Source organism: Schistocerca cancellata, chromosome 3 (assembly GCF_023864275.1).
Source record: "Schistocerca cancellata isolate TAMUIC-IGC-003103 chromosome 3, iqSchCanc2.1, whole genome shotgun sequence".
NCBI lineage: Eukaryota > Metazoa > Arthropoda > Insecta > Orthoptera > Acrididae > Schistocerca > Schistocerca cancellata.
Window position 1 is genome coordinate 266,242,196 of NC_064628.1, and position 15,376 is coordinate 266,257,571.

At 37.9% G+C, this 15,376-nt stretch overlaps 1 protein-coding gene across 1 annotated transcript in view; it reads right to left on the bottom strand.

Moving 5' to 3' along the window:
• The window catches only part of LOC126174922 (cytosolic carboxypeptidase Nna1-like), a 551,652-nt gene that overhangs the window by 297,057 nt on the left and 239,219 nt on the right, over positions 1 to 15,376 (bottom strand). Inside the window, exons 9-10 of the mRNA XM_049921363.1 lie at positions 4,538 to 4,707; positions 4,106 to 4,114 (exon numbers count right to left, since the gene is read on the bottom strand). Of these exons, the coding sequence (XP_049777320.1) occupies positions 4,106 to 4,114; positions 4,538 to 4,707 (179 nt within the window). The remainder of the gene's footprint in view (positions 1 to 4,105; positions 4,115 to 4,537; positions 4,708 to 15,376) is intronic.

A 15,376-nucleotide genomic window follows, 5' to 3' on the forward strand; every position in this document is an offset into this window, starting at 1 on the left:
GTGGGAGTTCTCTATTTATCATCCTTGATTCTACAAGTTTATGAATTTCATTCTGATCAGTTGGTGAGATTAAAATGAAAATCTTAGATATTTATTAAATGAAAACCATACATTGTTTGAAAATTTTTTATGTGACCTACACTGTGCACAAAAAAATCTCTTGATAACAAGACTCTAATTGCTATTTTTTACACAAATGAATTGTGTCACACCACAAGAACTAACTTTTGCAACTTACACAAAAAATGTATGTTACACCAGAGAATAGAATTCCCCAATCAATATTTCTTTGATACTTAAAAGATAAGCATGATTTCATGATTATTTTTGAAGTGCATCTTTCTGTATCATTAAAATGATTATGGATATGACAATTTTTGAAGTTTATGATTTAAGTTAAACATATATTCAACAAAATGATCAATCAGTGAGGAAAAAAAGCAGTAACATATTTAGAAACAATATTTTTATTCATATACCAATAATGTTAGTTATGGCAGAAGGGATGGGACTGAGGTGACCTGAGAACTGATGATGGACACCAGGCTACTACCATGGTTAAATTATGTGGCAGTGGAAAGGGGATGGAGGTTCTTCTGGGAATCTGTGGCAGCTTGTTGATGCATTGGACTTGTTCTCCTCTGTACCCACATAAACGCAGATGTGAGGAATCAACAGGAAAAAAATACTATCCTGCAACAGTCTGCATCTGCTCTGAGTTAAGGTCAACACAAAAATGCAGCAGTGCCCAAAGAAATAACATAATTTTCCATAATATCGCACCAACCAAACAAACATAAGTTATACAGCAATTGCCTGAGCCATAGTAATACTAAAACTGGCTAAATGAGAGATACACCAGACTAATGAGAAATCACATCCAGAAGTGTATGAGAATTGAGTAAAGAATAAAAACTCTATACTCCAGATTCCTGAGGAGGGCAGTGGGGATAGGGGATAGGGGTTGGGAGATGAGCAAGTTTCCTCAGTTGCTGTTGATCTATTCTGGTGATAAGTAAATTGGAATCCACTCGATACCAGTGGTGCACATCGACCACTGAATATTCAAATGTAAAGGAGGACAGCAGTCAATTGCAGAAATCCATAATTTATTGCAGATCTATATTTAAACTACAACATAGTCATTATTGGTGCATTACCAGGAGAGTTATATAGGCACAAATAAATCAAAGCATAAACTTGAGACAACTGATACTAGCATCTATACATTTCTGCCATGTAAATGCCAGCATCAATTGTCTCATGTTTACGCTCTGCCATGTTTGTGTCTATACTTCAGAGACTTACCCATTCTGTAAAGCAAGATAGGTGGCATTCTGTGACAGATCTGATGACATAATACAATTCTAATGCAGGTACAAATATTTTGGAAGACCATCAGCACATCTCTCTCACTAGTGGTAGCCAACTTATTTATAGAGAGTTTCGAAGAGGAGGCACTTCAAGTGGCCGAACGGAAACCCGTATGTTTTTACCGATACGTGAACGACACATTTGTCATCTTGCCCCACAGACCTGATCATTAGCAGACAGTTTTAGAACATCTAAATTCCGTCTACGACAACATACGGTTCACCATGGAGATCGAGAAGGAAGGGAAATTACCCTTTCTTGATGTACTTGTAGAGCGGAGATCAAATGGCACACTGGGTCATAGCATGTACCGCTCAACGGGATGCTGAACACACTGGTTCATAGGGCATATTCGATATCGCATGACCAAAGTCTGCACAAAGAACTCAAACTCTACAGCAAATGACAGATTCAGACAGCCCTCAGACGATGGAAACACTGCAGAAACCCAGATGAAGAACAGTCTAAAGACGAGGAAACAAGCCTGGCCTTTCAACCGTATGCAGACAACGCGACATCAGAAATTGGGAGACTGCTAAAACAACAAAAAATTGACACAGTCTTCCGACCACCATCCGAAATACGGGCCCTATTGGGGACAGTGAAAGACAGATTTGGCCACAAGAAAGCGGGTATATACAGGGTGATTCAAAAAGAATACCACAACTTTAGGAATTTAAAACTCTGCAACGACAAAAGGCAGAGCTAAGCACTATCCATCGGCGAATTAAGGGAGCTATAAAGTTTCATTTAGTTGTACATTTGTTCGCTTGAGGCGCTGTTGACTAGGCGTCAGCGTCAGTTGATGCTAATATGGCGACCACTCAACAGAAAGCTTTTTGTGTTATTGAGTATGGCAGAAGTGAATCGATGACAGTTGTTCAGTGTGCATTTCGAACGACGTATGGTGCTAAACCTCCTGATAGGTGGTGTATTAAATGTTGGTATAAACAGTCAACTACCCGAGGCGATGGATCAGCCGCCAGGCAGCCCGTGACAGAGCACTTCATCACTGGCCTCCAAGAAGCCCCCTGCGATTTTTTCTTATGGGGGTACGTTAAGGATATGGTGTTTCGGCCACCTCTCCCAGCCACCATTGATGATTTGAAACGAGAAATAACAGCAGCTATCCAAACTGTTACGCCTGATATGCTACAGAGAGTGTGGAACGAGTTGGAGTATCGGGTTGATATTGCTCGAGTGTCTGGAGGGGGCCATATTGAACATCTCTGAACTTGTTTTTGAGTGAAAAAAAACCTTTTTAAATACTCTTTGTAATGATGTATAGCAGAAGGTTATATTATGTTTCTTTCATTAAATACACATTTTTAAAGTTGTGGTATTCTTTTTGAATCACCCTGTATAATATTCCATATGGTTGCAGCAAATACTACATTGGTCAACAATCCGAAGAGTCGAAGACCGCTGCAAAAAACACCAACGCCACACGCGCCTAGACCAGCCCACCAAATCGGCACTGGCAGAACATTGCTTGGAAACTGGACACAACGCGAAATATGAAGAGACCAAGATTCTGGCACCTACCAGTTTCTACTAGTACAGCATCTTCAAGGAGGCCATTGAAATTCACGTAATGGACAGTCTCATAAATGGAGACACAGGTTTTCAACTAAGCAAGGCATGGCAACCATTACTTAACTCCATCAAAGAGTCACGCCACAAGCGGACACAAGGCCCTTCTATGACTGCCACAGAGGACACTCCATGGGATTCTGCATCTTCCACCACCTGGCGCGACGCCAGGGTGGGTGCGGACCTGGATCAACGCCCGCAAATGATTTGTTGGCATCAGAATCACCTGATGATGGCGGAAAAGTTATTCGCTGAAATGCTGTGGGACTTCAACTACCACATCTGGCTGGACACTCGAGAGCCCTGGAAACAACACCATCAGCACACTTCATTGTACGATGAGTTCCAAAGTGAACAAGTACAACCTGTTCCCATGTTGACCCACAACATCATCATTTATGATTTTGGTGGTCACGGGATTATCAAGATTAGACTGTGAATCAACAGAAGTGTGTCACCCACTCAGATGGATCACATCAATGGTTGTGTTCAGAACACCATCATCCAAGTGAATGGCTGCTTGAAGCATGCACCATGTCACTGCCACAAGCCTGGAGCAGATCAGCATCAGCCAAGTGAATGGCTGCTTGAAACATGCACCATGTCACTGCCACAAACCTGGAGTGGAGCAGTGTTATGCCATGAGAGACATTCACGTGGGCTTCCATGGAACCTGTGGTAATAATCAAAGGCACCATGACAACTGCGGACTACACAAGCAATAGGCCCTATTACTGAATACCTGCATCCCTTAATGCTTGATGTACTCTTCAGTGGGGATACAATCTTCCAGCAGGACAATTGTCTGTGTCACAGGATCATAATCAAATTTCAGTGGTCTGAGGAGAATGAAAGTAAACTCATGTTGATGCATTAATCACCAGATTTGCCTGACATGAACCAAATGGAACACATCTGGGATACTATTGAGCATCTGCTCTACATCCACAAACCACAGCTTTATAATTTAGGGGAATTTTACAACCTCTGCATAGACATCTGGTGCCACATACCTTGAGAAACCTATCAAGGACTTGTAAAAACTATCTTGTGCAGATTTGCTGCTATAGTGCTTTGCGAACATGGACCAACATGTTATTTAAGAATGTAGTCACAATGTTTTGGTTCAGCATTGTATGTGTATATTCTGTTGCTGATGAAATATTCCATTCAAAACATAACATAATAGTGACAAGTGAAAAGTATAAAAAATATTAAATTGTATTTACGTAGTCCAACAACAACAGTAAACAAAGAAGTAGAAGCAAGGATCACAGCAGAATTTACAGTGATCAACAGCTACAAATCACTAAGTGTTGCCTTGTTGGCAGTTTACACAACCAGGCCACTGGCTGTACATTTAAAATATTTTGATACACATAATTACATATTATAATAAAGAGTTTTGTATACTGTTCGCACAAACCAAATTGATACTTCGCATGATGGTTGATGGGAGTGATCATAAATGGGAAGCGCCTTTATGGTTGCTGCCATCAGCCACCTCACTGAGTGTCAAATTAGTGTGTGCAGACAGTATCGTACCTTAAATATGTGTCAAAGCACTCACCGTCTTATCATTAATTTTGTGTGCCATACTGGTGGGTATGTTTCTCTAATCACAGTCCTGTATTGACGATTTAAGTCACGCCCAGTAAGTGAACACCTATTGTTCCCAACAATCACTCCATCAGGATTCAACATCGGCACCAGTTTAAAAATAAATTTTTCCCTAAGCTCCTGAATTTGGGAGAAAAAACAATAATGCATTTATGTCATAATGAAACTGGAATAAATAACACGGTGTCAATGGTAGCAGAAAAAGGGTACAAAATAACGAATTTCAAGATTTTGCTTTAAGATCAGAGACACTACACCAAGCTACTCATAAATGATATAGATATGTTCTGCTTCTTTGAATGGGAGTTCACAGTGATTTATCACTGCAGCCGCAACCTGATTATTTTTGATTACTTTTTCTGTGCCCTTTTCTTTCTCCTACACTGTTTTTATATTTCAAAAACAGAATTTACCTACAATAATTTATTTTACATTGTCATCAGCGTCAGTATAGTACATTCAGAAAAAGCAGATTCATCTGCATGAAGGAGTTTAATGAAGAACTTTCAAGGAAATGGAATGAGTCAAGTTAAATATTGAAAAGTAGAAGCAATTGATGACAAATACATTAATAATTAACTACTGTTAATTTTTGTGTATATTCAAAGTAAGTTTAGCATAGTAAAATTAACAGAAAATGAGACTTTGTCAGTTAAAGCATCTCCTCAAATAATGCAGTTGCGTCAGTAACGCAATCAAAGTTTTTTAAAATGTGTTTTAAAGTCATTGGAAAGTCATTCACTTATGTTAAAAACATAATCAGTACCAGTACTGAATTATGATATTATATTATTATTACGAAGACAGATGTCACTAATCCCATTATATTTTCTTTTCCTTTTTTTCTTACTACTGCCAGCCTAAAGGGCTTTTAACTTCATTTGATAGTTTTTGCCTTCTCATCCATCCAAAATAATGAATTCACTATGCGTTTTCTTCCAATCTTCCAACCATTTATTGTCAGTTTTTTTTAAGGCTCTCTATAAATCTCTAATTTGTCACTAGAGTTCCAAAGGGTAGAAAATTTATTATGATTTCTTTTGTTGAGTTTATGTCTTGTAAATCTTATCCAATTTCTTCTAAGCCACTGATTTTGATCATCTTTGAATTAATAATAAAGGTAAGCCTCTTGGTGAATGTATTGTCCTTTAATAAATATCTTCACAGAATTTCAAGCTTGTCTTGTGCACAGTATTAGTGAGCTAATCTATCAGTGTGTAGAGGTCACATGTTCTCCACTTCATGCAAATGTCAGTTTATTGTGTGGGGCCATATATTTTTGTAACAATTTTCCACCCCTGTTTTTCAATTCCGCAACACCAAGAGCTATGTTCTCTAGAGCATATATTGCTTTCAGTAAAAGAACTGTCTTGTAATGTACAAGTCGATATTGTGCAATATTACTTTCTGGATGTAGTAGTTCCACATAATTTTAAATGTCTTTTGAAGTTCAATGGCTCTTCCTAAGTTTGAGCTACTGTATTATTTTAGTGGAAATATGATCTTTCAGAGGAATCTGAAGAAAGATAGCTGTAAAATGTTCTTCAGTAGAACTTTTCTGGTGTTTTTATACAAATTTTGCGTGTAATAGTTTCTTGTAAGACATCCAGAGTCCTGCCTCTGTTGATGTCCTGTGCAATTTTTCTGTGGCATATTTAATTCTTCCATATCTTAGCAATAATTTTTAAATCATCAGCAATGGCTGAGCATTTAATGTTGATTATGTATCCAGAATATCTTAGGTACATACATTTGATGTCTTTTTCAAGTCTGTTACAACACTGTGCAGAACTAAGTTAAACAGTAGGGAAAAGGGAAAGGGGGCTGAAATCATCTCCTTGTCAAACACCAAGGCCATTCAGTTTTGATGCAGCATTTGGCAGATTCATAGATTCATTCTTTGATCTTCATGTCCACTCCGAGATCTTCTAGAGTATCAAAAATAGTCTGTTTGTTGACATCCATAGGCCTCTTTCATGACCACAAAGAAGGCAAGGAATGGCAGATCTTTCATTTCATCTCCATGTTATCTATCTGTTTGGCACATGATCAACATTTCCTGAATCCTGCTTGTTAGTCATCAATCACATGATCAGTCAGTTCTTCCAAACAGTGCAACACTAGAACTGTAGAAGCAGTCAATATGAGTCTATTCAAAAAATGCTAGAACTTTGTCCCCAAAATCTTTCTATGCTTACCTTTTGCTTATTGAGCATGGTCTCCTTCAAAATACTCTCCTCCACAATTGATACACTGCTCTCAACACTGTTTCCACTTCCGGAAGCAGTCATGGTAGCCGCCTAAAAACTTTTTTTTATCTCATCTATCATTGCAAATCTACTTCTTTGAATGGGATTTTCAAAGTCTGCAAGTGCCGGGTCTTGAGAGTACAGAAGATGAGGCAGTATGGCGATTTTGTTTTTTTTGTGCAATAGTGACGCACCAACAAGAGTGAAAATGGGGGTGTGTTATTGTGATGCAAGAGCCATGAATTGTCTTGCCACATTTTAGGGTGTTTCCTTCTCACGTTTTCTTGCAGTCATCGCAACAAGTAGTACCATCAATTAATGGTTTGTCCCTGTGGCACGAATTCATGATGAACTAATCCCTCAAAGTCAAAGAAAACTATCAGCATAGCTTTGACATTTGACCTGACCTGATGAGCTTTTTTTGGTCTTGGAGAGACTTTCTCAAGCCACTGTGAAGATTGAACCTTGGTATCAACATCACAACTGTAGATCCACATCTCATCACCGATTATGATTCTCTTAAGGAAAATCTTGTTCTCACTTGTGTGATCCAAAAACTCTTTACAGATTGTGAGGCAAATGTCTTTCTAGTCTTGATTCGTGAGCCATGGAATGAACTTGGCGGCAACTTGATGCATTCCAAGATGCTTCGACACGATTTCATAATATGATCCAACTGAAATATTACATTCTTCTGCAATATCTTGGACAGTCAGTCTTTGATTGGCATACACAATTTCATTGATGTTCCTTGGATGAGCATAATTGGTAGATGAACAAGTGGCATCTTTAACTTCCATGTGGACCATTCATAACACCAAGTATGGTTTAAGCACCCGTCACCATAGACTTCCTGCATCATTTGGTGTGTCTCTGCAAACATTTCCCTGTGGAGACACGTTGCTCCTCTAACTCTATCATCTCAAAATTTGCAAACTGTGTGACACAATGTTCTACTGAATACAGCATTGAACAATAACTAACAGACATACAACAATCAAACTTCCAGAAGTTACACATTAAACACGGGCATGTCAGGAATGCAGACCACATTATGCTCCAACACACCATCAGCATGAAATATGAATGTTCTGGAATTTTCAGAACATACCTCGTACAAACATTTTGAAATCTTGTCTATATAATAACAATATTTTTTCATAAGTTCTGTGACTTTAATTTGTTTTAACAGAGACTGTTTGGCAGAAATTAAAGACCTGTAACTACATTCATTGCTCTTTTTCTCACTGTATATCTAAAATGTCAATGGCCTTGCCACACTGGTCACACCAGTTCCCATCAGATCACCGAAGTTAAGTGCTGTCAGGCTGGGCTAACACTTGGATGGGTGGCCATCCAGTCTGCCAAGCACTATTGGCAAGCGAGATGCACTCAGCCCTTGTGAGGCAAACTGTGGAGCTACTTGACTGAGAAGCAGCGGCTCTGGTCTCGTAAACTGACATATGCCCGGGAGAGCAGTGTGCTGGCCACATTCCCCTTCACATCTGCATCCAGTGATGCCTGTGAGCTGAGGATGATACGGCGACCGGTCTGTACTGTTGGACTTTCATGGCCTGTTCGCACGGAGTTTAGTTTAGTTAGTATATCTAAAACTCTGGCACCGCTCTTGGGTGATTTACACATTTATGTAGCCTGAGACTACTGGAACTGTTCAGGTGTGCTGCATGTCACAGGAGTGTGATGCTTCAATGTATGTTGAAGCTTTACCTATAGTGATTTGTTGTATATGAGTCATGGACAGATACTGAAAAGTTTTCAGACAAGGAATTAATGGAATACTTACAACATCTGCTGAAATTTTTAGTTCTACACATGCAACTACAATTAGAGGTACCTTTTTTATCATTTCTGAAACAGAAACTCATACATGGAGCGGAAGAAGCTGTCCAAAAGAAATGATTTTAAGCTAGATCTAAAACTTGATCTGCTACCTGCCAGACACTTTATGTTGTTGGGCAAATGATCAAAGAATTTTGTTGCTGAATAATGTACTCCTTTTTGAGCAACTGACAGCTTCAATAACGGATGGGAAAGGTTATTTTTCCCTATAGTGTTGTACATATGAGCATCACTTTTCTTCACAATTTGAGATGGGTTATTTGTAACGAATTTCATTAGCGAACATATGTACTCTGACGTTGCAGTTAAAATATGTAACTCCTTGAAAAGGTGCCTACATGACATCCTTGGGTGAACACCACTAATTATTCTCACTGCTCTCTTTTGTGCAATAAATATTTTATGTCTAAGTGGTGAGTAACCACAAAAAACTATTCCATTAAACATTATTGAGTGGAAATATACAAAGTACGTTACGAGGATTATCTGTTTATTACCAAGACTAGCGATTATACGAAGAGCGAAAGAAGCTGAACTTAGTTGTTTGAGAAGCTTAGTAATATGCTTCTTCCAGTTCAAGTTGTCATCAATGTGAACACCCAAAAATTTGGAGAAATCTACCCTGTTAACTGAGCCCTGTTCATATGCTACATCAGTTGTTGGTATGACTCTATTTGGTGTACAGAACTGGATATAGTGAGTTTTATTTCAAAATTAAGGGAGAGTCAATTTCCTGAAAACCACTTAATAATTCTTTGAAAGATACCCTTAACAATATCTTCAATTGCTTTTTCTAATGACACTCCCTTGGAACATGCTCAAAGTTACTTTAGAATTTTAAGATTTCTCTCCATTAAATTAAGCATGACACACTATGCTCTGTTTGTCGCTGATCACCTGTTCTACATTACATGAGTCAAAAAGTTCAGGCCTGTTTGTAGTCAAGAGATCTAAGATGTTACCTACATGAGTCAGTTCTCTGAATAACTGACTCATAGTAATTTTCAGAGAAGGCATTTAGAATGATTTCAATGATTCCCTCTCCCAACTACTTACTATAATCATTTATGTCTTCCAGTCTGTAATTGGTAAGTTTAAATTTCCCTGTAATATGACACAATGACTAGAAAATTTATGTAAAACCATCTCCAAATTGAGTCTCAACTGTTCTGTCACTACTGTTCCTGGGAAAGGAGGAACATATGCATCTTACATGGTGACAATTATTGAACTACATGAAGAAGAAAAAAATAATAATAAAAATAAAAAATAAAGTAATTTCATTACAAACTACATGTGCACACACTTTATTCAAAATATAAATGCAACTGCAGATCTTGGGATGTAAGATGGCGCCAATAGGAAAGTGTAGTGACGCTTCTCTCTCGCTAAAAAGGCAAAAAATGAACAGTTCTTCGCGTACAGAATGTAAAAAGCGTGTGATGAAGGGTATTCTGTGTATCAAATGCAACTTCTGGTTACACGAAAAGTGTGCGAAAGTAAATCTAAAGTTCATCAGCGATGATTTTCCGTGGACATGTCACGGTTGTTTACGTGACAAAACGGCCGATCTTGTAAGTGCAGTTGATGCAAAAACGAAATTATAAAATTACTACGAAGTGACATTGAGGCATTAAAAACCAAACTTTCGACCATCAAGAAAGAAAACGATACATTAATACAAGAAAAGAAGTTCTGTGTGCGTAAAAGCCATCAAACGGAAAAGCAACAAGATCGCGAAAATACGAGTGACCGATCGTACTTTAAAAACAACATTACAAGTGTTCCCGTTGATGTCTCGGTAAACTCAGTAAGCCAAAAACCGGAAGATAAATATAAATGGAAGGTGGTGACATACAGCAAAAGGAAAAACAAGGCGACAGATACGCAACAAAAGGAAAATGACTTTTTAATAATTGGCGATTCGCTGCTGAAGAATATCGCTGTCCCCAATTGCAAGATCGACGTACGACCTGGTATTAGAACGCATCAACTCGGTAAACATTTTAAAAATATGGTAAATGCAAGACAAGATACTACAGAACCAGATTCTGAAACCAGACATAACTATAATGGGGCGTTTTATGTTGGAACGAATTCGTTAAGGAGCAGCAGTGAGGAAGAAATGGCAAGCGAAACAAGAAACATGATTCGTTCTGCAAGAAATATGTATGCAAGATCTCGTCTGATACTTAGCGGAATCATAAACAGAAGGTCGGTGAGTGAAAAATATATCGCCAAAATAAACTGTGCTCTTAAAGAACAATGTGAACGTCTTGGGGCAATTTTTATAGACCCAAACAAATTCCTATGTGAAAACTCGCTAGCGAAGGATGGCTTGCATTTAAATAGACTGGGGTCTGTAACGTTCAGCAGAATGTTTGCAGATGTCTGCAAAATCATTAGATGCAAGGGAAACTAATATGGCCTGAAGGGGATGAAAAATCACACATTCCAGCTGGAAAAGAAAAATATAAGCACCATACAAAAAAAGACGATACTAAAGAATTTGCCCCAGAATACAGCTCACAACATGTAAACCAACAAAAGAAAAATTACATGAAAGTACTTCATCAAAATATTCAATACTTTGGTAACAAAAAATTAGAAGCAGAAGTACTCCTGAGTGAAGTAAGACCAGACATATTATGCATAAGTGAACATGGACTAACTGAAAGTAAAATACACACTGTGGCAATAAAGGACTACAAACTAGCTAGTTACTTCTGCAGATCTAAATATAAGGGTGGTGGCGTTTGTATATATATTAAAACAGGTACTCTATCAAAGAATGTAAACAGTGAAGCTGCTACATTTCCCATAGCTAGAGAAAAAGGCTTTGAAGTTATTGGTATAGTGGCAGAGGATTTTAGAGTGTTTTGTGTGTACAGGTCACCATGTGGCAATATTAGCATCTTTCTAAAAGCAGTTGCTAGCTTATTGAGAATGAATATGAAGAGAAATCTTATTATATGTGGAGACTTCAACATTGACATGGGAAAAGACACAAAAATAAGACAGGATTTTGAAGAATTGTTAATACAGCATAACATGAAAGTGACAATAACTGCACCAACAAGAGTGACTTCACAAAGTGAGACAATTATTGACAACATAATTACTAATATGTGTAACTATGAGTCACATGTAGTTCAGACAGAAATATCTGATCATCATGGACAACTAATCAGCTTTTGCAGAAGTAATGACACAGTATCAGAACCAAAACAAACAACCAAAGAAATTAGGATCATCAGTGAACAAAATATCAACATCTTTAGAACAATGTTAAGTAAGGAAACCTGGAATGAAACCCTACAGGGTCCAGGGTGTAAATGAAAAATATGATGCATTTATTTCAACAATTAAGTATCATTTTAATGTAGCATTTCCAAAAGTAAAGAGACAAGAAAGGCAGCAAGATCAAACACAGTGGATTACCAGTGAAATACTAGAACAGCGAAGGAAGCTTCAGGATGTGAGACGGATGGGCGAAGCCGAAAAATATAAAATGTTAAAAAAGAAGTATAAAAAAACAATAAGAGAAGCGAAAGCAAGAGCAATTGACACCACTATAGCGAACTCAAAAAACAAGGCAACATTCTCATGTCCTCACAACATGGTTTCAGAAAGGGTAAATCTACAGAATCAGCAATTGTCAGTCTAAAAGAATACATTTTACATTCCTTAGATGAGAAAAAGGTTGTCTCTGCAATGTTTCTGGATCTTTCAAAGGCATTTGACACCATTGACCACGAAATGCTGATACAAAAATTAAGCAACTATGGCATTTGGGGCAACCAGGTGAATGGATAAAATCATACTTGTGCAACCACAAGCAGTATGTTATCATTAGGAAAGTCGTACCAATCAGAAACCAAATCCATCAAATATGGAGTGCCGCAGGGTTCAGTAATGGAGCCATTGTTATTTAATGTATTTGTTAATGATATAGGTGTTGAGGAGGAAGAAAAGAAAATATTGTATGCTGATGACATGACAATACTAAATAGTGACCAAAATATGGAACAGCTTGAGAAAGAGCATACATATCTGCAAATGTCACAGCTCAATGGCTGTTGGAAAATGAACTGGTTATAAATCTAAAAAAGACTATGTATGCAGTGTTTAAAAACAAGGAAAAGGCTGTAGACATGGATTTAGAGGTTGATGGAACAAGGCTGGAAGAAGTAGAATCTGCTAGATTCTTAGGTATTCTTGTGGATAATGACCTGAAATGGAAAAAAAACATATTAATAATGCCTGTAAGAAACTGAGCTCTGTCATATTCTTAATGATGCAGCTATCACAGTATTCAGACAAGAACCTTCTGTGTACAGTGTATCATGGACTTTTCGAACCATACTTACAGTATGGAGTGACTGTGTGGGGAAACTCAAACAAACAAGAGACAAAACGAGTGTTCACATTACAAAAAAAAAAAGCAATTAAGACCATTTTAAGAAGAAAGACCTCTGAAACATGCAGAAACTGTTTCAAGAATTTAGGTGTCTTAACTTTTTCATCATTGTATATATACAAAACAATAATGTTCATCACAAAAGGTAGTGAGGACTGGATTACAAATGCTAGTGTACACACCCACAATACAAGAAAGAAGAATGAAGTACGGAGCATACCCCACCGACTGGCAGTGCTAGAAAAAGGACCCCAGTACTCTGGTATCAGACTACTAAGAAGTCTGCGCAAAAACCTGCAAGATAGTTTACTTCATAATGACTTTCCAAAGAAACTTAAAGACTATCTCATTGAAAAAGAGTTTTACAGTGTTGCAGAATACTTATGCCATTAAATTTGTATATATTGTTACTCATTATCAGTGATGTAAGCTAAAGGTGTAGAAAAATAAGTGATAAAGAATGTTAATACTTTGACATGTCCTATATTACACGTACATTTGCTGTACACAATGTAATCTTACAGGATCAAATAAAATTCAATTCAGTTCAACATGTTTGACATGCCTGTCATCCTTGGCGATGATGTGTCACAGATGAATAGAGAAATTTTGCATGTTACGCTGTAGTGTCAGAATATCGATGCTGTCTTCCTGAATGGCTGTTTTCAGCTCAGCAGTGGTTTTGGGGTATTGCTGTACACCTTGTCTTTAATATAACTCCACAAAAAGGAGTCACATGTTTGGATTGGGAGAATTTGGATGCCCATGCCAGTGGTGTCTGGGTATCCCAGAGCCAGAATGCGGTCCCCAAAGTGCTCCTCCAGGACATGAAACACTCCTCTGCTTTGATGGGGTTGAGATCCATCTGGCATTAACCACATCTCATCGAAATCAAGTTAACTTTGGATAATGAGGATGAAATAATCTTCAAAACCTTCACGTAACATTTAGCAGTCACTGTGCCATCAAGGAATATCACACCGATTATTGGGCTTCCTCGCTAAACGAAACCATATTCACATCAAAGTCCTGTTCATCAATACCTGGGCAGCAGTGTTGCTGCAACACAATCACTGTTCCATGGCCCTGGGACTTAATGGCTGATAGGTTTGAATTTTGAATAGGAAGAGGTGCAGGTCTTCAACAACAATTTGGCCCAGTGTCTCCCAGTAGATTCCCCCTACTGTACAGCTAGTCTGATCGATTTCCTGGGGCTGGTTTGAAACATGATGGCTGTCTTCTCATAGATTCCAGGCATTTTCATAATTTTTGGACAACTGATATTGCCAACAATGTCATCACAAACACTACACGTTCTCTCAAACTTGTGAATCAAATTCTTGATTGTTAGCACACTTGGGCTGGTTGCCTTCAGCTTTGATTCGGCTGCGGACTTCCTTTGAGCCACAGTTAGGCTGTTATTGCTCGCATAGTAGGCCTTCAAAAGTGCTATACACTCAGGCACACTGCACCATGACATCTTCATGTGCAAATGGCCGACAATATCAAGGCATGTGTGCATGAGGATACTAATTCCCATCATGCGCCATGGCCAAGAATGTAGTTTGAATGTCCTAATGCAAACTCTTCAGAAGTTATGATGATTTTATTTCATATAGTTCAATATTTGTCACCCTGCATTATCTTATTTGATCAAATTTTAATATGTATTTTCACCCATATGATTTCTTTTACAGAATGCATATTAACCCCACTGGATATTATTGCATTATTTATGGCAATAAAAACACCTCCACCACTTGAATTCAGCCTGTATTTGGGATATACATTCCAACCAGAATTAAGAATTGCATTGTTATTAGCACCTTGTTTCAGCCAGATTTCTGTTCCTCGCACTATGTGGGCTTTATTACCATTTATAAGTAAGACAATTTCTGGGTCTTTTTCATGAAAATTTTTGCGCTTAGCTAATACTATACCAAAATTTTCATTCTTCAGTGTGCTATGTTAAATCAAGTGGGCTGATACTCTCCCCTCTTTGAAATCAAAACATAAGTTACTGAAAGTGGACAGTTATGAACAGTTTTCAGTTAGTTAGGCCAGTTACTAGCAGAGTGACAGAAGTGACAGTTTCATATGATTTGACTTTAATAAACACTATGGTGGTAACACAAACAAAAAAATTCTGAACTGGAGAAATATGATTTTCTTTTGTGATGAATACTAATAAACAAACATCACACAAAATTTTTGTGTATGTCACATCAGGTGCAGTTACTGTGTGCAGTCTGATCTCCAT